Genomic DNA, 24,087 nt, shown 5'->3' with positions numbered 1-24,087 from the left:
CACTCTAAGAAGGTAGTCCTGGCAGAGATGCTCACAAAGATACATAAAGATATTCACAGAAAAATCATTTATAATTGCAAAAAAATCAGAAACTTAAGATGCAACAACAGGGATTGCCTAGATAAGTAATACATCCATTCTGTGGAAAATAACTACTAAAGAATCACGGTTTAGAAGATTAATAATGGCATAAGTTTCATGATAAACTCTTAGAGGTACAAAAGCACTTAACAAAACATATATATATATATATATATATATATATATACACATATGTATATGTATACATATATACACACACATATATAATATGCCCAAGTTTAAAAAAATAAAAATTGGAGGCCTTTCCAGCAAAGATAGCAAATTGATCTGAGGTGTGAAGTCTCTCCTCCCACTTCAAAGACATCTAGAAATTCTACATAAAATTTGAAGAAATGGGCTTCCCTGGTGGCGCAGTGGTTGAGAGTCCGCCTGCCGATGCGGGGGACACGGGTTCATGCCCTGGTCCGGGAAGATCCCGCATGCCGCGGAGCGGCTGGGCCCGTGAGCCATGGCCGCTGAGCCTGTGTGTCCGGAGCCTGTGCTCCGCAACGGGAGAGGCCACAACAGTGAGAGGCCCGCGTACAGCAAAAAAAAAAAAAAAAAAAAAAAAAAAAAAAAAAATTTGAAGAACTTTTTCAAAGTACACAGCTGGAGTTTAAGATAAGAAAAATACATTTCTAGGGGCCAGAAAAATAAGCCATGTGTCCCTCAGGAAGAAATGGATGTAGATTGTGGCAATGACACAAAAAGTCAAGATTTTGAGTCCTGAACTTCCTCCAAGAAGCAAGACTGGGGGTGAACTAGAAATAGAAAAAACTCCCAACAGGATAAAGATAAGGTTTGCCTCAAGGTACAGCAGGAAGCAGAGTCAGTCATGACAATTTTGAATTCCCTGCCCTGCAAGGCGTGTCAGCAGAGTGTAAAATTCTTTGAGCTATTAGCAAAGTCCAAACTAAAAAATTAGTATAAAAAGTGGTCCAAACCTGGGAAACCCATACATCCACAGTAAAACACAAAACTGTCCCATAAGGGTGCTTCCACAATCCAGCACATACCTATAAATATATAATTAGTACTGATGAACTCAGAAAGACTGCAAAGAATACAAAGCAATCCAATGCTATAAAACTTTGCAAATGCAACAAAAGCTCATAATCAAATAACTCTGAATACTAAAGCAATTCAAAAAGAATTTTAAAATAAATGTTTATAGCCATTAAGCAGATGAAAAAGATAATAGATTCCACACGGCAGGATCAAGGTACAGGCATACCTGAGAGATACTGCAGGTTCAGTTCTAGATCACCACCATAAAGCAAGTATCGCAATAAAGAGAATCACATGAATTTTCTGATTTCCAAGTGCATGTAACAGTTATATTTGAACTCCACTGTAGTCTATTAAGTGTGCAATAGCATTGTATCTAAAAACAATGTACATACCTTAATTTTAAAATACTTTATTGCTAAAAAAATGCTAACCATCATCTGAGCCTTCAGCGAGCTGCAGTAGTAATATCAAAGATCACTGTCACAGATCACCCTAACAAATATAATATTAATGAAAAAGTTTGAAATATTGTAAGAATTACCAAAATGTGACACAGACATGAAGTGAGCAAACACTGTTGGAAAAGTGGTGCCAGTACACTTGCTCAGTAGAGCATTGCCACAAACTTTCAATTTGCAAAGAACACAGGATCTGTGAAGTGCAACAAAGTGAAGCACAATAAAAGAAAACAAAGTATGCGTTTATTATTAAAAATGGAAAATCCGAAAAAAATGCTATCACTGGCAAACAAAACAATAATATGTTAAAGAGCACACAACACAAAGAGGAAGAGCAATTTATTAAATTGGAAGATAAGTCTAAAGAAGTCACCTAGAATGTACCACAGGAAGTTTAAATAATGAAAAATATGAAAGAGAAATTTAGACAGAAGATCCAGCATATGATAGTTGTCTGTGAAAGACACTACAGTGAACAAAGAAAGATATAATATTTTTAAAGTTTTCAGAAGTGATATAAACCCTCAGATTGAAAGAGCTCCTTAACTCCCCAGACTAAACAAAGATATAACACTGTAGTGAAACTACAGAACACCAAGAAAAAAGAGAAAAAAGTGTGAAAGCTGCAAGAGAGAAAAGATAAACTACCTTCAAAGGAACAATAATCAAACCAATAGGAATCCTATCAAAGGCAACAATAGATGCACAAATAGGATGCACAAATACATTTTCCCCAAAATAATAAGGGAAAATAACATAACCTACAATTCCATACCTAGCTAAACAATCACCTAAGAGTTCAAATAAAAGCAGACTGTCCAAGATATAAAAACTAAGAACTTGGGCACTCCCAGTGGAGGCAGAGGAGCCAAGCGGGAACCATGGCCAGTACAGTCATAGCAGTTGGACTGACCATTGCTGCTGCAGGATTTGCAGGCCATTATGCTTTGCAAGCCATGAAGCATATGGAGCCTCAAGTAAAACAAGTTTTTCAAAGTCTACCAAAATCTGCCTTCAGTGGCGGCTATTACACCTTCAGAGGTGAGTTTGAACCCAAAATGACAAAACAGGAAGCAGCATTAATACTAGATGTAAGCCCTACTGCCAATAAAGGAAAGATAAGAGATGCTCATCGACCAATTATGCTTTTAAATCACCCAGACAAGGGAGGATCTCCTTATATAGCAGCCAAAATCAATGAAGCTAAAGATTTACTAGAAGGTCAAACTAAAAAATGAATTAAATATATGATGAATTTTAAGTTCTCACTCATTTATATATATGAATACCAGCTTTTTATAATAAAATGCCTCAAAGCTACACATTTTTAAAATTAGCATAAGCTAAATCAAAGCCTTGCTATAAATTTGAGGATTTAAAATCAGATTATAGAATATTTGTAGGTTAATACTCAATAATTATGGATAAATGCATGCCATCTGAAGTGTTGTTCATTACTCATTTGTCAAATAATTTGGTACCTATTTCAAGACAAAGTGAACAAGAGAGTTTCTCCCTAAAGGAATCCCCAATCTGATGGGAGACAGATAAACTGATAATCAAAATACAATGTGATAAATATGATGGAATTAACACACGTTGTTATAGTAGGGGATCATCTCATTGGGACAGAAGGCTGTTCAAGGAACAGAGGACTCCCCCAGCCACTTAGAACCTTGAACTTAAAAATGAATTTAGCCAAAACTTAGCCTAAGAAATTGATCTAGGTATGTACTTATCATACATATCTTCCTCTGCAATTTTTTGGAAGCATTTGAGAAGGATGGGTATTAGCTCTTCTCCAAATGTTTGATAGAGTTCACCTGTGAAGCCATCTGGTCCTGGACTTTTGTCTGTTGGAAGATTTTTAATCCCACTTTCAATTTCATTACTTGTGATTGGTCTGCTCATATTTTCTATTTCTTTCTGGTTCAGTCTTGGAAGCTTATACCTTTCTAAGAATTCATCCATTACTTCCAGGTTGTCCATTTTATTGGCATAAAATTGCTTGTAGTAGTCTTTTATGATGCTTTGTATTTCTGCAGTGTCCATTTTAACTTCTCCTTTTTCATTTCGAATTTTATTAATTTGCGTCCTCTCCCTCTTTTTCTTGATGAGACTGGCTAAAGGTTTATCAATTTTGTTTATCTTCTCAAAGAACCAGCTTTTAGTTTTATTGATCTTTGCTATTGTTTTCTTTGCTTTTATTTCATTTATTATTGATTTTTATGATTCCTTTCCTTCTACTAATTTTGGGTTTTGTTTGTTCTTCTTTCTCTATTTCCTTTAGGTGTAAGGTTAGATGGTTTATTTGAGATTTTTCTTGTTTCTTGAGGTAGGCTCGTATTGCCATAAACTTCCCTCTTAGAACTGCTTTTTCTGCATCCCATAGGTTTTGGATCGTGTTTTCATTGTCATTTGTCTCTAGGTATTTTTTGATTTCCTCAGTGATCTCTTGGTTACTTACTATCGTATTGTTTAGCCTCCATGTGTTTGTGTTTTTTACGTTGTTTTCCCTGTAATTTATTTCTAATCTCATAGTATCATGGTCAGAAAAGATGCTTGATATGATTTCTATTTTCTTAAATTTACCGAGGCTTGATTTGTGACCCAAGAGGTGATCTACCCTGGAGAATGTTCCATGTGCACTTGAGAAGAAAGTATAATCTGCTATTTTCTGATGGAATGTCTTATAAATATCAATCAAATCTATCTGGTCTATTGTGTCATTTAAAGCTTGTGTTTCCTTATTAAATTTCTGTCTGGATGATCTGTCCATTGGTGTAAGTGAGGTGTTAAATTCCCCCACTATTACTGTGTTACTGTCGATTTCTGCTTTTACAGCTGTTAGCATTTGCCTTAGGTATTGAGGCGTTCCTATGTTGGGTGCATATATATTTATAATTGTTATATCTTCTTCTTGGATTGATCCCTTGATCATTACGTAGTGTCCTTCTTTGTCTCTTGTAACAGTCATTATTTTAAAGTCCATTTTATTTGATATGAGTATTGCTATTCCAGCTTTCTTTTGATTTCTATTTGCATGGAATATCTTTTTGCATCCCGTCACTTTCAGTCTGTGTATCTCCCTAGGTCTGAAGTGGGTCTCTTGTAGACAGCATATATATGGGTCTTCTTTTTGTATCCATTCAGTGAGCCTGTGTCCTTTGGTTGGAGCATTTAATCCATTTACATTTAAGGTAATTATCAATATGTATGTTCCTATTATCATTTTCTTAATTGTCTTTTGTTTGTTTTTGTAGGCTCTTTTCTTCTCTTGTGTTTCCCACTTAGAGAAGTACCCTGAGCATTTGTTGTAGAGCTGGTTTGGTGGTGGTGACTTCTCTTGGCTTTTGCTTGTCTGTAATTCTTTTGATTTCTCCATCGAATCTGAATGAGATCCTTGCCGGGTAGAGCAATCTTGGTTGTAGGTTCTTCCCTTGCATCATTGCATTTAAATACATTGTGCCACTCCCTTCTGGCCTGTAGAGTTTCTGCTGAGAAATCAGCTGTTAAGCTTATGGGAGTTCCCTTGTATGTTATTTGTCATTCTTCCCTTGCTGCTTTTAATAATTTTTCTTTGTCTTTAATTTTTGTCGGTTTGATTACTATGTGTCTCGGCGTGTTTCTCCTTGGGTTTATCCTGTCTAGGACTCTACACTTCCTGGACTTGGATGGCTATTTCCTTTCCCATGTTAGGGAAATTTTTGACTATAATCTCTTCAAATATTTTCTCACATCCTTTCTCTCTCTCTTCTCCTTCTGGGACCCCTATAATGCGAATGTTGGTCTCAGAGATCTCTTAGACTGTCTTCATTTTTTTTCATTCTTTTTTCTTTATTCTGTTCCGCAGCAGTGAATTCCACCATTCTGTCTTCTAGGTCAGTTACCCGTTCTTCTGCCTCAGTTATTTTGCTACTGATTCCTTCTAGTGTATTTTTAATTTCACTTATTGTATGGTTCATCTGTTTGTTTGTTCTTTAATTCTTCTAGGTGTTTGTTCTTTAATTCTTCTAGGTCTTTGTTAAACATTTCTTGCATCTTCTCCATCTTTGCCTCCATTGTTTTTCTGAGATCCTGGATCATCTTCACTATCATTATTCTGAATTCTTTTTCTGGAAGGTTGCCTATCTCCACTTCATTTAATTGTTTTTTGGGGGTTTTATCTTGTTCCTTCATCTGGCACATAGCCCTCTGCCTTTTCATTTTGTCTATCTTTCTGCGAATTTGGTTTTCTTTCCACAGACTGCAGGATTGTAGTTCTTCTTGCTTCTGCCGTCTGCCCTCTGGTGGATGAGGCTATCTAAGAGGCTTGTGCAAGCTTCCTGATGGGAGGGACTGGTGGTGGGTAGAGCTGGGTGTTGCTCTGGTGGGCAGAGCTCAGTAAAACTTTAATCTGCTTGTCTGCTGATGGATGGGACTGAGTTCCCTCCCTGTTGGTTGTTTGTCCTGAGGTGACACAGCACTGGAGGCTACAGGCTCCTTGGTGCAGCTAATAGCGGACTCCGGGAGGGCTCATGCCAAGGAGTACTTTCCAGAATTTCTGCTATCAGTGTCCTTGTCCTCACGGTGAGCCACAGCCACCCCCTGCCTCTGAAGGAGACCCTCCAACACTAGCAGGTAGGTCTGGTTCAGTCTCCTGTGGGGTCACTGCTCCTTCCCCCTGGGTCCTGATGCACACACTACTTTGTGCATGCCCTCCAAGAGTGGAGTCTCTGTTTCCCCCAGTCCTGTCAAAGTCCTGCAGTCAAATCCCACTAGGCCTCAAAGTCTGATTCTCTGGGAATTCCTCCTCCTGTTGCTGGACCGCCAGGTTGGGAAGCCTGATGTGGGACTCAGAACCTTCACTCCAGTGGGTAGACTTCTGGGCTATAACTGTTCTCCAGTTTGTGAGTCACCCACCCAGCAGTTATGGGATTTAATTTTATTGTGATTGCACCCCTCCTACCATCTTATTGCAGCTTCTCCTTTGTCTTTGGATGTGGGGTATCTTTTTTGGTGAGTTCCAGTGTCTTCCTGTCGATGATTGTTCAGCAGTTACTTGTGATCCCAGTGCTCTCACAACAGGGAGTGAGTGCACGTCCTCTACTCTGCCATCTTCCCTTTCTATTGACTACACAGTTTTTTGTTTTAAAAAGTTGGAATTTGTTTTCCCTTCTTGGAAGGGAATATTGATATTTAACTGCTTTTAGAGACTGTCATCTCATATATATAAAATGGACACATGGCTATAAGACACCATGTAGGAAATGAGTAGTTATGTATTTTATTTTATATACCAATCTACTTTACTGTGAAAAGATAGAGGTTTGAATCAGAACTTGTGAAAATCTGTAGTAAAATACCTTAAGCTGTTAACTGTAAGGCATGGAATAGGAGTTGCTCAGTGGATTGGTTCTATGTTGTGGACTACTTAAGTCTGCATTTGTTACTGTGCTAATAAACAATATTAAAACAAAACAAAACAAAAACCAAAAAAGGCATAGTAGGCAAATACTAACCAAAAGAAAGTGAAATTGCTAAGAACGGAATGATTTATAACTAAATGATTATAACAGTGATTATCTCTGTGGGGAGTGATAAGTGATTTTTATTATGTTCTTTATATCTTTTTAAATTTTTTAAATGAAAATATACAATATTTATAAATTTAAAAATTATTTTTAAGGACTTTATTAATATAGCATAACTAAGAATAACCAACACTGCATGTTATGCCAATCCCTATCAAGGTACATGTATTAAATCATTTAATCTTTATAACAACTTAAAGAAGGAAATAGTGTTATAATATTTTTGCTTCATTTTGCAGATGAAGAAACTGAGGCACAAAGGGATTTAAATAACTTGCCTAAGGTCAAACAGCTAGTACAGACAGAACTAGGTTAGGAACTAAATGTATGTGGGTACTAGAGATAGACATCTATATCCAGGTCTAACATGGAAGATACAACGCAGAATTTTCAAAGATTGCTTTTTCATTTTATTTTTTCCAGTAAAAAATATTCCAATGAGAAGATATATTTAACATTTACAATACTACTAACAGTAGAATTCACAGGCAAAATAAAATCCCTTCCTATAAGTTTGTTCACGTGTTTATACTCTAGAATTATAAAACAGAAGTACCACTGTGTCTACCAATGTTTATTTCATGGCTTTTTCCAGTTAAAATGTATCACTCCTGTAACAGATACAATTCTATTTTTGCACTTTAATTGCTTCTGGTTGGTGTCAGCAAAGTGACATTTGTAAAAGTTTAACCAGGTTTTAATAATAAAAACTTAGACAATATTTCCATCCATGTTTTGAAATTCTGGGTGTAAAACACATGGCTAAAACTATCCTCTATTTGGATATGATTGTCTTTCTCAGATTTTATTTCCCTTTTCTTTTTAAACAAATATATAGCTTAGAATGAAATTTAAGATAACATATAGTATATTTAAAAATAATTTCTATTGTACAACCACAAAAAAAAGAAAAAAGCCACGGTAGAAACTACTTTCACCTGTACTTACAGTAGCCTCCCCCCAAGAAAAGAAAGAAAAGCAAAAGAGAGTCATCATTTATAAGTAATGGATGCATTCCTAACCAAATGGATACTGAAAGAAAAAGGAGCATTTTTCTAGCTATATCAGAAAGGGCCTTGCAAACAGCACGTAGACAATTACAGTTCCGTGAACATTCAATTGGCCACCTATCTTGGCTAAATTACAATAATGTGCATTTGGCAAATCATATCATTTCACAAAGTCATTTTAAATGTACAATGTGCATTTCTTCTCTTACCTCTCAAAATAATTCTCTAGAATGTGTCAAACTTAAAGAAATATGCAGATACACCGTTGGATATCCTGTCATAACCAGGCTTCACAGGAAGCCAGAGCACCTTTCTCTAGCTAGACTTCATATTCCTAGAAGGAACCACCACCAAGATGCACTTCTGTCTACACTGACACTGCCACGGTAGCATGTTAAGCATGTTGGAGTCGATGACATATTTGTCAGAGGCCCTATTTACTGAAATAAAGACAATGGCAAATGGTTGATCAACACTTCTCTTTCTATTGTCATAAACTCTCAGAAGATTATCCTTTCCAAATAATGAGTTAGGTTTATAATTTTCAAAAGCTAAGATCTTTTTGATACAATTTCACACTATAATATTCTTCATATTCATTTATGATATCACATTATAAGGTATCAAAAAGTGATTTTGAGAAATGTGGGTGGAGGCATCCAAATGCATAGTTATAATAGATGTACATGGGGCTCTGGAATATAAAACTAATGATTTCATTTGTCTACTCCTGATGTTATTGGAGAGTATTATCTTATGCATAATTAACAGGGTTTTGAAAGGCTGAATATAAAATATTATAGCATTTCTTGTCAACTTACATTGGGAACTCTACTGTAACTGACACAAATAACCTATAAAGGTGCTTTCTACCTAATCTGGAAAAATTGTAAATATTATATTGTGTTGGTACATCTTTGTTTTCACAGATATTCATGGAGGGAAAGAGTAACTATAAAGAGCAAAATAAAATCCATCTGAAGGCTATTATAAATACTGGCTCACTTACATTTCACAAGTGACAATGCCTATTGACCTTAAAATTGTAGAAATTAAACTACTGGCTTGACCATATAAATCTCATGTGTAACTACAGAAAACCGTAAGTGTCTAATTCATTGGCAAGTTTCTCACCATAACTTATGCCTGTGGATCAGTGGAACAGAAACTGGTAGAAACACTATAAGCCACACAAATACTATTAACAATAAACACGGTGGCTTATGAAACCTGGTCGGTAGCTTCTCTTTCATCCCCCTAAGGGGTCACCCAAATAATACTACCTTCCATTCCTGACTTTTTAAATTCAAAATCATCAATGCTTACAAGTCTTATGTATAATATTGCAATTAATATTCTGAAAACTGCTCATTATGGGCTAGGTAGTTAACAAGCAGATTGCATGGTCTGGGTCAAGTTGGAGCTGAGGCAACTGAGACTGAAATAAAGGCAAGAAAGCACTGCTGAGAAGACAGGTGACTACACAGAGCAGGAACTGAATTACTGGATTTTGAGACTGGAATTATACCACACTCAGCATCAACAAATATGTGTGCCAGGCACCGTGCTAGGTGTTGTTTTCAAACATTTGAACAGGGTCACTTAGGAAAATTACACATTCCCTGCAGTTGCACATAAGAAAATATTTTCAAACAAAACATTTCCTGGAGGGAGGGATAACTCAAAAACTAAATATGCGATGCAGTAGGATCTTGTTGTCCATCTAATCTATATGTAATAGCTTGCATCTTGTATAGAAATGTAAGATTTTTGTGTATTGATTTTGTATCCTGCAACCTTACTGAATTTGTTTACTAGGTCTAAGTTTTTTATATACATTCTTTTTTATATTTTTAATATACATTCTTTTTTATTTATATACATTTATATATTCTTTTTCTTAATATACATTCTTTTTTATATTCTTTTCCATTATGGTTTATCCCAGGACATTAAATATAGTTCCCTGTGCTATACAGTAGGACCTTGTCCATCCATTCTATATGTAATAGTTTGCATCTACTAACCACAAACTCCCAGTTCATCCCTCCCCAAACCCACCCCCCTTGGCAACCACAAATCTGTTCTCTATGTCTGTGAGTCTGTTTCTGCTTCGTAGGTAGATTCATCTGTGTCATATTTTAGATTCCACATATAAGTGATATCATATGGTATTTGTTTTTCTCTTTCTGACTTACTTAGTATGATAATCTCTAGTTGCATCCATGTTGCTATAAATGGCATTATTTCATTCTTTTCTATGGCTGAGTAGTATTCTTTATCCATTCATCTGTCAATGTACATTTAGGTCATTTCCATGTCTTGGCTATTGTGAACAGTGCTGCTATGAACATAGGAGTGCATGTATCTTTTTGAATTATCGTTTTGTCTGGATATGTGCCCATGAGTGGGATTGCTGGGTCATATGGTAATTCTATTTTTAGTTTTCTGAGGAACTTCCATACTGCTTTCCATAGTGGCTTACATTCACACCAACAGGGAACTGTGCTCAATGTCTTGGGATAAGCCATAATGGAAAAGAATATAAAAAAAGAATGCCTATATATTTATAACTGAGTCACTTTGCTGTGCAGTAGAAATTAACACAACATTGTAAATCAACTATACTTCAATAAAGTAAATAAATAAAAACAAAAAACTCAGTGTACATACTCAAAATAATTAAGCCTATTCTTTTAATTAGAAGGGACAGATATTTTTAAAGGGGAAACATTTTGGTATAAGGTCCAAAGACTTTAAATATCTTGTCCCATTTTAGAAAATAAGAAATAGAGCACTTTTCTTTAATAACCATTTTAGTATGACACAAACTGGCTTTAAATCCACTTTTTTTTAGAACAGCACATACCAGGCAGTCAGCAAAGAGTTGAGAGAATGAGTGAATATTTTAGCCACTTTTTATTTATCAAAATAAAAAATATAACCTAAAATTCATTCCAAGGGACTTCTGAACAGATAACTATTGGATATATAAAATAAATTAGGACATAGTTTTGCTACCAACCATTAGAGCAAGATCAAGACTGAGATAGCATAACCTCTTCTGAGTACAAAATAGCACCATTGCAACAAGATTGTTCACTCACTCATGATAATACAAGGAGTTCAGGACAAACTTATCTTGTCCAAATAAAAAGCCATAAAAACTGACACATGCTTCCTTTTTTGGTGAGAAAACATCCATTTTGTAACAATCTATAACCCTTTTGTAATCATCAGTGTGCAGAGGATAAAGATCATTCCTTCTCCTTGGGGGTATGGTCCTTGAAAAAAATTTTTTAAAACAACAGGTACACTGTGAGAAGTACATAACAGGAAATGACACGGTAAGAATCCATTGATGCCACATATAAATCAGAGAGACAACTAACTCACACCTTCTCTAAACCATTCACAACAAACTTTTTTTTTCTCATTTCATCAATATGAAACCACATAAAAGAAATTCCAGCTACTAACCACATTAAAACGTAAGTTATTTGCTGGAGACTTTATAACACTGAGGGGGCAAAAAGTCAACAGTCTTGCCAAGTGAAAGCATAAAAAAAAAAAGTCTCTTACAGTTACCTTCAAGGTAAAATTAATTATTAATTGGCAAAGCCTGGACATGGAATGATTGCTATCAATATTTTAATATTTTCAGTGCTAATTTCTTTCTCACCATCGTAGTTTGTCTGTGAAGAAGCAAGAGAGGTCTATTTACTTTTAGTGAGGCTTGCTATAATGGTCACCTTAAGAAGGCCACCAATGTTTTGAAATGCTTTGAATCTTCCTCTTCTTGAACTTCTAATATTAAACAAACTGAAAAAATATTCCCATTTCATTCACACAAATGAACAATTCTACCATTCTTAGGTGGCTCATGAAGATTAGATGCTAATTTCTGAACAAGATTAATTTTTTAATTCCCACTCACCAGTACTGCAATTCACAGTGTTAGGACTTGTATCTTATCATAAAAGTTTTGTGATCATTTGTAAAACTTGAATTTTGAAATTAGAAAGTTAATTTACCAGTTACCTGAATTCAACCTAACTCATCTCTAGAGCCAAGCCTGCAGAAATGCCTAGATAAAATTCAGCATGTTTCAGGTTTCAGCAGAACGGTGTAAAAGAAACCTTAAGGATTGAGGAATGAATATGTCACAAACAGGACATGGATGAAGAAGACTTAGGAGCACTCTGCTTTAGCTCCTCAGGGTCCATTGTCCCAGAGGGAAAAGAGCATCTTCTGAACCGGGAAATATGAGCCCAAGAAAATCTCAGGTTCAAGGTGACCTCCAATTTTGCCTCAGGGATAGAGACGCAACCCTTAACTGCTAGTACCAAGGCTCCAGGGCAGATAAGGGGAGAGTCAACAGAGGTTTGGAATTGCCCATGGCATTTAAAGCCTAGAGGGGCTGTTCTGGGGGGACAGTGTTCACTAGAAAAGAGTCACATTAGGCTATATATATAAAGGCTGCCTACTGCCATGTGGAACCCTGAGAGTGTAGGGGCAATGTCTCAGGCTAACCTGGACATTGGCCCCAGATTTGCCCTCATTCTCCATTTTTAACATCATACACCTCTATGCTTCTACACATCTTCCTGACCTCCAGCCTGTGACTAAATACTTCAGTTTTACCTGTGATGCTGTCTCACCTCAGACAGCAGCTGCATCTGCCCACGTTACTCCTGTAAGCCCCATGGCCCACTACAAACCTGGGAATCTGGCCAGGTAGGTGGGCAATGTCTTCGTCAGCCACTGCCTGAAAACTGGCCATCCTTCTCAGCTCTTACCTCTTTTTCACTCACCACATTGAAACAATCACTAGATGCTACTGATTCTATCTTTCCAACAGATTTCAAATCTGTCCATTTCTCTATCCCCATTGGCACACCTGCCTGGTTCATCTAGGCCACCAGTGCTCTTGCCTCTTAACAGCCTCTTAGCTCACTTCCTGCGCCAGTCGAACCCCTCCAATCCTCCAATCCATTCTCTGTACTGCAGGCACAGTGGTGTTACTCACAACTCATCCCAGCATGTCACTCTACAAGTTAAAATATTTCAGGGCTCCCCACTGCCCTCAAGATAACTGCCAAGTTCTATATCATCCATTCAGGATTCAGTCCTCACTTATCCAACCTCATCTCTCACAAGCTCAACAACTTCTGCAGCACTTCCAAATGCAGAGACCCATGTTCTTTCTCACCTATAAGTCTTCTGTACTTAGTCTAACCTCCCCTTGTGTGACTAAACTAAATCTCCTCCAAGACATGACATGCCAAACAGATACAGCTCATTATACTTTGTTCATGAACTAACCTTGTTTGTAATACTCTTTTATTACTATTTCTCTTGAGCTAATATTTCTAAAGACAAGAATATTCATAATCTATTCATAGGAATCCTAATATTTATCAAGCACCTACTATATTCTTGTCACTGTTATACACATTTATTTTTATTAACTTATGTAATCCCCAGAGCAACCCTATGAGTTGATCCAGTTATTATCCCCATTTTATAGATGAGGAAACTGAGACACAGAATGATTAAGAAAAGATGATACAGCTAATAAGTGGAGGATCAAGATTCAAACCATGGTCATAACATTCCAGAGTTAGCTACTAAACTTGACTGTTACTCCAGAGACAGTCAAGAAGAGCAAACTACGTTTCAATTCCAATAAATGATGGCAAATGTATGTCATCTGACATTAATAAATCTTTCAACTTCAGGGTTGAGGGTAGTTATGATGACTAGTCTGAAAATTTCTGTAAGACTTACCTGTGTAATGCAAACATCACATCCCACTAGCTCAGTGCACACTTTACCAGGGGAAATTTTCCCATATTATGTTAACTTTTTTTTTTTTTTTTTAAGCTGCACTGCATGGCATGCAGGATCTTAGTTCCCCAACCAGGGATTGAACCCGTGCACCCTGCAGTGGAAGCCTGGAGTCTTAACCACTGGACAGCCAGGGAAGTCCCCAGGCCTACTCTGAGAAACAATAAAGTAGAAATATCACACTATAGAATTATGCTGCTGCCAAAACTAAAACTACATTATTAATGGTACAGAAAAATGTGGGTTCCCAATGCTTTGATATCTAAACTGTATGTCATTTTACCATTTATAGTTTATTAACAAAATTAGATGCAGCCTTTTTTATATTAACTACTGTACATTTTTCTGATGTTAAATCAATACAGTTTCCATTTTTCATGCAACAGAAATTTAGAAAATTAAATACATCAGACAAATGGTCATCATAAAGCAACCATAAAGTGAAATCTGAAAGATTAAAATTATGGCTATTATTTCTCATGCATATTTGTACCCTCAGATAGTAAAACTCCTAATTGTTTGCCTTGGGTTCTTTCAAGTATAAAAGTAAAATATGAATTAACAAGTTTGTCTTTTCCCTCTTCCAGAAGAAAAATAGTAATTCCTGGGTACAGAATATGTGGTCAAATACTTGACCGATTGACTCCTGTAATAAGCTTGTTTAGTTGCTAAAATATCTAATACTTAGTATTGTAAGATGAATCTTATGTAAGAAACTACTTATATCTGATATAGTTAACCTTACTAAAAGTCATTTGAGGGTTGGGCTTAAAAATACAAGCATTTTAGAAATTAACTGAAAAAATAGTTTTAGTAGTGTAAAGCAAAACATTTTAAAAGTAGCCTTTGTGTACCAGACTATTCATTGATTCACATATATTTATGGAGCACATACTATGTGTTCACTTGGCAGTAGTTGTTTGACAAATACCACGGAATGAATAGGCCTTGTCTCTGCAGAGCTATGCTCCAGTGAGAGGTTATGCTATCACACAATGAGAATCTCAACATGGTGGCATGGTGGGTCACGAACATGAAGTTAACTAGGAAACTATAAATTCACTAAAATGTGTCCTCCTACCTTCCCTTGCCACCCTCCCAGATGCTGCCCTCAGTACAGCCTCCTATCATTCTCACTTAAGCCTGATCTCTAAAGGAGTTTCTACTCCAAATTATCCTTCTCCTTTATCCCAGATTTAAATTCCATTCCCTCCAAGCTCAGTTATTGGCTGGGAAGAGCCAAAGAGATGATTTGCATTAGGGCGGGTTTGACTGATAGCTGCCTGCATTTTTTTCTAATGGTATTTGCTAACCCAGAGGAATGACTCACCAATCGAAAAACTTAGGCAATAACAGATGCTAAGGGAAAGTAGGGTTATTCGGGAAGAGGAGTTTTCTGAGTCCTGCAAAGACTCTGCTTAGGAATTTTTGCCTCTGGCTATGCATAAATTAGCCTTGGATGGCATCACCTTTGCGAAGAGGCTGTAGCCCACAATGTTCAGCAAAACAAATGTTCCAAAGGGTGGGGATAAAGAGTGAAATCCCTAATGAATAACAGGATGGAAAATCCAGCCCATAATAACCAGAAACAAAACAAGTCCTGAATGATATTTCCATTTCCACTTATTTGAAAATTATCCAAATATGCATCTGATACTTCTTAGCCCTAACATCCTGTCTTTAGAACATCCCATAAATCCATTTCAATGTAACATCAGGGTCTTTTAATCCCAAGATTTTAAAGCCAGTAAGAGAATTTATTTAATGCCATAAACTGAAAGCTTGCTCTATTCAGAGCATGGGCCCTCTTCCTTCTGGTGAAAAACGAACAAGTGACTCTTTGAAATCTTGCCGTGTTGACAATGGTATTAAATTTTCAGGTTGCTTAGGCTTCATGAAATCATAGGATGGGTAATAAGTGTTAGCCATATAACAAGCGTGAGATGTGTCAGCTCCAAAAAGAAAGGTCCTTAGATCGTCTTCACTGATTTCCATGTCTGTTCACCACCTTGCCAACTAACAGCATCACTAATATGTCCAGAATTTTATTTTTCCTCCAATTAAACCAACTTAGGGCAAAGTTGTACACTGAGCAAGGGATAACCACTGGATGAGCTAACAACACTAGCTTTTTTGGGATTCAGCCCTTTTCTCTTAAAAATAAGTTCCAGAAAAATGTTCTGTTTCACGAAGACAGTTTGCCTCCTACTTACAAATGTATGCTGATCTGAACAAACTCATGCTTTGTTAATAAATTAAATAAAAGTGCTTTTAAAATTCAACCACAATGAAACATATCATCCAGACCTCATTATTTGCCATTTCCATGCCTCTTCAGAATTTCTGAGTACTCCCTCATGTGTGTCAAAGTGACAGGAGAAAAATCTGTTCCCAAGCTACTTTTAGCCAAGTAAATACTTGGAAACTCACTGTGTAGCTAAGAAAGCATATCATTATGGCCTTTTCAAAGACATCCTGTAAACATCCAGCATTGAACGAAGTAGACAAGCTATTTTCGAAAAGAGCAGAGGCCTCCTTTCCGTTTTGTTTTTTTTTTTAATTTTTACTGGAGTATAGTTGATTTACAATGTGGTTAGTTTCTGCTGTACAGTAAAATGTATCAGTTATATATACATCCACTCTTTTCTAGATTCTTTTCCCATATAGGTCATTACAGAGTATTGGGTAAAATTCCCTGTGCTACACAGTAGGTCCTTGTTAGTTACCTGTTTTATATATAGTAGTAGTGTGTATATGTCAATCTCAATCTCCCAATTTATCCCACCCCCCCTTTCCCCCCTGGTAACCATAAATTTGTTTTCTACATCTGTGACTCTATTTCAATCCCAATCCTGGGCATGTATCTGGAAAAAAAACATAATCCAAAAGGATACATGACCTCCAATATTCACTGCAGCACTGCTTACAATAGCCAAGACATGGAAGCAACCTAAATGTCCATCAACAGAGGAATGGATGAAGAAGATGTGGTACATATATACAGTGGAATATTACTCATCCATAAAGAAGAATGAAATAATGCCATTTGCAGCAACATGGATGTTCATAGGGATTATCATACTAAGTGAAGTAAGTCAGACAGATAAAGACAAATATATGATATCACTTAGATGTGGAACCTAAAACAAGGTACAAATGAACTTATTTACAAGGCCTACTTTCAATTTCAGTGAATGCACGGCCATTAAAAAGAGACTCATATGTTCGCTGTGAACTATCCCAGTGGTAATAACCAACAGTCTGTATTTTAATTGTCCCCTCAATTACCTGTATCCCCTTCTAGAGTGGAAGACATAGACTTGAGGGCATGGACTGTGTCTTGGTCACTTTTGGGAACAATGTACCAGCATATAGTAGGCACACAGCATTAACACTTGTTCTATGGATGAACACCACTCAGAGGGGTGATGGAGTAAATTAAAACCAGCTACATTATAAAGGAATTACAGAACCCAAGCTCTCTGGACCTTGGGGTTCTTTTCTCAAGAGGCCAAATCCTTTTCATGCAACTGTGAGCAGGTGCAATGGACATTTGGGGTGAGGGAGTGGGAATCTGGCAGTAAGTCTTGGCAAGCTTACCCCTATTGGCAGTCATGGTCCTCTTAACAGGTCAAAGAAGTTAGTCTATAGCTAAAACAAGGCCTAGATATAGAGATAAGTAAGCAAGGAAGAGATCAATTACTCAAAATGTGAATTCTTTTTTTTTTTTTAAACATCTTTATTGGGGTATAATTGCTTTACAATGGTGTGTTAGTTTCTGCTTTATAACAAAGTGAATCAGCTATACATATACATATGTTCCCATATGTCTTCCCTCTTGCGTCTCCCTCCCTCCCACTCTCCCCATCCCACCCCTCCAGGCTGTCACAAAGCACCGAGCTAATATCCCTGTGCCTTGCGGCTGCTTCCCCCTAGCTATCTACCTTACTACGTTTGTTAGTGTGTATATGTCCATGACTCTCTCTCGCCCTGTCAAAACTCACCCTTCCCCCTCCCCATATCCTCAAGTCCGTTCTCCAGTAGGTCTGCGCCTCTATTCCTGTCTTATCCCTAGGTTCTTCATGACATTTTTTTCCTTAAATTCCATATATATGTGTTAGCATACGGTATTTGTCTTTTTCTTTCTGACTTACTTCACTCTGTATGACAGACTCTAGGTCTATCCATCTCATTACAAATAGCTCAATTTCATTTCTTTTTAAGGCTGAGTAATATTCCATTGTGTATATGTGCCACATCTTCTTTATCCATTCATCTGTTGATGGACATTTAGGTTGCTTCCATGTCCTGGCTATTGTAAATAGAGCTGCAATGAACATTTTGGTACATGACTCTTTTTGAATTTTGGTTTTCTCAGGGTATATGCCCAGTAGTGGGATTGCTGGGTCATATGGTAATTCTATTTGTAGTTTTTTAAGGAACCTCCATACTGTTCTCCATAGTGGCTGAAAAATGTGAATTCTTAAATAATTTAGAAACCAAATGTATTGCCTGGTTAAATTTTATATTTCTATAAACCCACATAGCCTGTTGGGCTGCCACTGAATGAGGCATGCTTTCATCTAACATTTGGGTTCAACATCACAGTGTCTTCTTCCTTAAGAATTCGTAATCAAGAAATGACTCTATACCTTATGCTTAGCTAGGGAAAGACTTAGAACCATTTTAGATTGGAGCAGGAGAAGGAAGAAAGAGAAAGGGTAAGAAGAAATAGTAGAAGGGAGGCAGGAGGAGAGAGAGGTGGAAGAGGAAGGGAGAACAGGAAGGATAAGAAAGAGGAGGGGGTAAAGCTCCACAGCTGGCCTGGGTAACCTTGGCCATAGTTAGGTTTTTGCAGTGTTCTCTAATCTATTGCTGAAGGTGAAGTTGGCCTTACTTTGCTGAAATGGTAAAATTTCAATGAGAGGCCAAACCATGAGCTCTGATACAGAGTTACAAAAGGGTAGAAGGCTTCAAAGTAAAAAATATGAACTGTGGTGATTAGAAGATCAACAAATATCCAATCCTGAAGAACAGAGGATTGACTGGGAAAAAGGAGATGATGACAATGATGGAGATGCCTATAGTGGTGATTATGATAGTTATGACAGAGCTTACCACGGCCAGGTAAGCTCATTTGGTCCTCACAACTAGGCTATCAAGTAGATCCCATTTTTGTTATTCCCATTTTACAGATGAGGAACAGAGAAGTAAATCATATATACAAGTTCACATAGCCAGCAAGTGGCATTGCCAACCTATTCATCCAGGAAGTCCGGTTGCAAAATTCTCATCCACTATATTAGTTTCCTGTAGTCACTGCAACAAATTACCACAAACTTCATGAATTAAAGCAACAGAAATTTATCTCTCATAGTTCTAGAAGCCAGAAGTCTGAAATCAGTATCACTGGGCTAAAATCAAGGTGTCAGCAGTGCTCTCTTCAGAGTCTCTAGGGGAGAATCCATTCCTTGCCTCTTCCAGCTGCTGTTGGCTGCCAGCATTCCTTGGCTTGTAGCCACATCACTCCAATCTTCAAGGCCAACATCTTCAAATTCCCCTCCACTCCATCTTCACATGCCTTCTCGTGTGTGTGTGTGTGTGTGTGTGTGTGTGTGTGAGAGAGAGAGAGAGAGAGAGAGAGAGAGAGAGAAATCTCCCTCTGTCTCCCTCTTTTATAAGGATACGTATGGTTGCACTTAGGGTCCACCTAGGTAATCCAGGATAATCTCCTCATCTCAAAATCTTTACCATAATTATACTGCAAAAACTCTCCAAATCAGGTAACATTTACAAATCAGATAATATTTACAAGTTCCAGGTGTTAGGACCTCATAAATCTGGGGTGGGGGTAGAGGATTTTTCAGTCTACCACACCCACTCTACTCTGCTGTTGTAGTTTTCAATGGTTCGGATGAGCTTTTTAAAAAACTTGCATATGGTTATTGCACATATATTAATTGAAAGTTTCCAATGTAGCAGATTGGAAGATCTGCTATATTGGAGATCATTTAGTTTTTAAAATTACACAAACATGCTAAAGACTACTTACTGTAATTTAACACTCTTCTTTAGGTCACTGATTTGTCATTCAAAACCTCAAACTTGTATGAGGGTGACGGTTGTAAAGAACAGTCTCTTGGGTCTATCCCTGGCCACTGAGATTCAATCAACAACTGCTGGAATAACACAACTAGTAACACATTACTATTATCATGTAATCTCAGGGCTCAAAACTCTTTAAGAGCTTCCCATAGTGCAGCACATGTGATCAGCAATGTCCTCCATCACCCAGCACCACTGACTCCCCACCCTTCCTATCTCATTATCACCTGTCCTTCAAAACAGTCTCATGTTTTTCCCAACTAATATAGACTTAATCTTCTGTTTTTCTCATGGCTTTCTGCTCACTTGGGAAACATACTTCCCCTTTCAACAACCCAAGTCCATCATTTTCTATGAGCTTAGATTAAAACATTTCATGCAACAAGCATATGAAAAGATGGTCAACATCACTCATTAGGGAAATGCAAATCAAAAGCACAATGAGGTATCACTTCACCCCCATCAGGATGACTACTACCAAGACAAAAAACAAAAAACAGAAAATAACAAGTGTTGGTGAGGCGGTGGAGAAATTAGAACACTTGTACACTGTTGGTGAGAAAGTAAACTGGTGCAGCTGCTGTGGAAAACAGTGTGGAGGTTCCTCAAAAAATTAAAAATAAAACTACCATATGATTCAGCAATTCCACTTCTAGGTATATATCCAAAAGAATCGAAAGCAGGGCCTTGAAGATGAATTTGCACACCCATGTTCACAGCAGCATCATTCACATTAGCCAAAAGGTGAAAGCAACCAAAGAGTCCATCAACAGATGAATGGATAAGCAAAATGTAGTATATACATAAAAGGGAATATTTTCAGCTTTAAAAAGGAAGAAAATTCAGACATGGTATAACACGGAGGAATCTTGAGGACATTATGCTAAGTGAAATAAGACAGCACAAAAAGACAAATACTGTATGATTCTACTTATATGAGGTACCCAGACAAGTAAAATTCATATAGACAGAAAGTAGAACAGTGGTTGCCAGGGGCTGGGGGAAGAGGAGGATGGAGAGTTGTTACTTATTGGGTATAGAGTTTGTTTTACAAGATGAAAAAGTTCTGGAAACTGATTGTACAACAATGTGAATGTACTTAACCCTACTGAACTATACACGTAAAAATGGTTAAGATGGCATGCTTTATGTTTATTTTACCACCATTTAAAAATTTTTTAATGCAAAAAACTAACTTATTTCATGTAAAAAGCTTGTCTACCCCAATTCAGATAGCTCTTCCCTGTCTATGCTGTTCTATTATAATCGTAGAGAAGTTTCAAGTCAAGGAATTGGTGCTCCTTGACTTGAAACTAACAAGCTTTCCTTCTTCCTAAGGAAAAAGATTGTGTTCTCTCCTTTGTTATTTCTAAAGTACTCAATAGGGCACTCTTCAGATAGAAAATTGAATTGATCAAGTGACCAGTCAAACTGATATAAAATTTTATAATACCTAAAAGAAATAGGAGACGGAATAACAACAAAATTAGCCAAAAAAGAAAGAGTACTGCAAGAATAATGTAAAAATAAAAAAGATATTAAAATGAGGACCATTTTTTCTTCCATTATTTACCAATGATAAAATAACAAGACATACTTGATAAACTTTCATGTATATGGCGGTGTTTAATTTGTGTTTCCAAGGGAAATTTGGTTAAATACTTAATGATATAGTTTAGATCAGTGGGTCTCAAATTTGGTGTGCATCAGAATCACCAAGAAGGTTGTTAAAGCAATTTGCTAAGTCTAGCACTCAAGAGATTTTGATTCAGCAGGTCTGAGGTGAGGCCTGAGAATGTGAATTTCTAATACGTTCCCAGGGGATACTAGTACCACTGGTTCAGGGACCACACCTTGAGAACACTAGTTTGGATTTGCATTTTCTTGATTACACAAAGGACATCAGAACATGAAACAGGAAATGTTGGTCCCAGACTGGACTTCCACTGCTTGACCTTTATTCAAAGCCAAAGGAAGACCCTTTGCCTACCACTAGGGTCTTCACTTCACCTACATTCTTTCTTTCAGAAAAGTTGGGAATTGAGAAAGAAACATAATATGTTTGACAGTTTATGGTTTTAGTAGAGTCTGGCACTGCCATTCACTTTTTTTTTTTCTTTTGGCCATGCCACACAGCTTGTGGGATCTTAGTTGTCTGACCAGGGATTGAACCCAGGCCCTTGGCAGTGAAAGCACAGAGTCCTAACCACTGGGCAGCCAGGGAATTCCCTGTCCTTCAATTTTAAAAGGAACTCAAGAGTGTTTCAGCTATATTTCCTTATTGCAATGGATGAATTTAAGAGAGAAAGGATTTTAGATCAGAACAGCAGTTCTAGCAAGGATATAAATCCAGATTCCTTGATTCCCAGCGATTGGTTATTTTTCTACTTTTACGGCTTCTAAGTCAGACATCATACATTTAATAATGCCTTTCTTAAAATGACCATCATACCTAAAATCAGAATGGTGATGATATCAATTCAACAGAAAAACAAATACTATATTTAAAAATCAGGAACAAAACTATCCTTGAAAGAAAAACTACTCTTGAGCAAGCAAAAATAATTAAATTCAATTCATAAGGTCGAGTGGTACATGAAGTCACAAAACTTGGTGCATAAATTATTATTGAATATATAGAGTGCATGGAGACCATAATCTGTTGACATCTGCATGTTTGCACCTGTACACACACAGCTATGACTTAAGGCAAAAGTGCTATATACATCAATGAATTTTCAGTTATTATCATAGAGAGTCAAGATTGAGTAGTTTATGATTACATTAGAGCTTTGAGATGTGTGGATCCCTTAGTCACAATTTTCCTATGATTTATCAAAATGAAAACAAGTACATACATACAAGTTACTGGAGAACTGAAATAAAAATGTGTGCCTTTCATTAAAATTCAAGTGAGAAACACTTCTCAAAGAAGCCACATGAATCTTTTAATGGAAGATTCCCTTTTTAGGAAATCCTTTCCGCCCAAAATTAAATCTGGCTTATTTCCTAAAATGTTACATATATGGTAAAAACAAAAACAATCGTAATGCACCTTGCTGTTGCAAGGATTCAAATGAATCAAATCAAGTGACACCAAGTTTCCCATATACACAGAGCTTCTCACACTATGACCCAGTAAGTCTACAACAGAACAGGTGTTACACTCAGTTTCCAATATCTGTATCATAATAAGATTCTACTGAATTTTAATTAGTGGAAGCAACATTATTTCTATGTGTTTTTCTGCATAGGGATATAAAAGGGCAAAATCCAACAGTTCCATAAGTTTCACTTAGGAAACTCAATCACAATGACAAAAACTCAAGACTGAGTCTGAAATATTAAGAGACTGGATAGTTGACATAAAGATTTGGTAAACAAAAAAACTTATACTGGCACTAGACACACAAAAATATGCCTAAAATAGTTGCCACAAAAATACAGTAATACAAAGTTTTCAACTGCTTCTTTCCATATTAAGCATTAAGGCAGTTTTACAAAAGGTGATGCAAACAATGGCTTTATTTTTTAAGGCCAATTATTTTTTAGTCTTAGAAAACAGAAGAGAAAGGGAATCCAGAAAGGCAGAGGATGGATGAATAGACCAGTGGAACCAAATAGAGTGCCTAGAACAGACCCCATAGTTATGAAAACTTGATGGGTAACAGAGCTGGCTCTGCAGATCAGTGGAGAGAGAATGGAGCATTTAATAAATGGTGATGAAGTAACTGATTGTCCATATAAGGAAAAAAATGAATTCGGATCCCTACTTTACATCACACACAAAAACCAATCTCAGGTTGATTAAGGATTTTAGCGTGAAAAGCACAACTCTAAAATTTTCAGAATTCTTAAAATCCCATAAATATAGGAGAATATTTTTATGGCTTCAGTACGGGGAAGGATATTTTTAACAAGACACTAAAAACCCAAACCAGAAAACAATAGATTGATACATAGGAATATATTAAAATAAAGAACTACTCTTCATTAAGA

At 36.8% G+C, this 24,087-nt stretch overlaps 1 protein-coding gene across 1 annotated transcript; it reads left to right on the top strand.

The window, feature by feature from the left end:
- The first annotated feature begins 2,427 nt into the window (after positions 1-2,427).
- On the top strand, positions 2,428-2,788 carry LOC116744662 (mitochondrial import inner membrane translocase subunit TIM14-like). The gene has a single exon (XM_032614704.1). The coding sequence runs from the start codon at positions 2,432-2,434 to the stop codon at positions 2,786-2,788; it is 357 nt and encodes a 118-aa protein (XP_032470595.1). The 5' UTR covers positions 2,428-2,431.
- The last annotated feature ends 21,299 nt before the right edge of the window (positions 2,789-24,087 follow it).

Source organism: Phocoena sinus, chromosome 19 (genome assembly GCF_008692025.1).
Source record: "Phocoena sinus isolate mPhoSin1 chromosome 19, mPhoSin1.pri, whole genome shotgun sequence".
Lineage (NCBI taxonomy): Eukaryota > Metazoa > Chordata > Mammalia > Artiodactyla > Phocoenidae > Phocoena > Phocoena sinus.
Note: the sequence above shows the minus strand (reverse complement) of the source record. Positions and strands in the feature narration are given on the sequence as shown.

What these genes read in the sequence shown, in the direction of transcription:
- LOC116744662 (XM_032614704.1), top strand. Translation starts at nt 2,432, where the DNA reads ATGGCCAGTACAGTCATAGCAGTTGGACTGACCATTGCTGCTGCAGGA.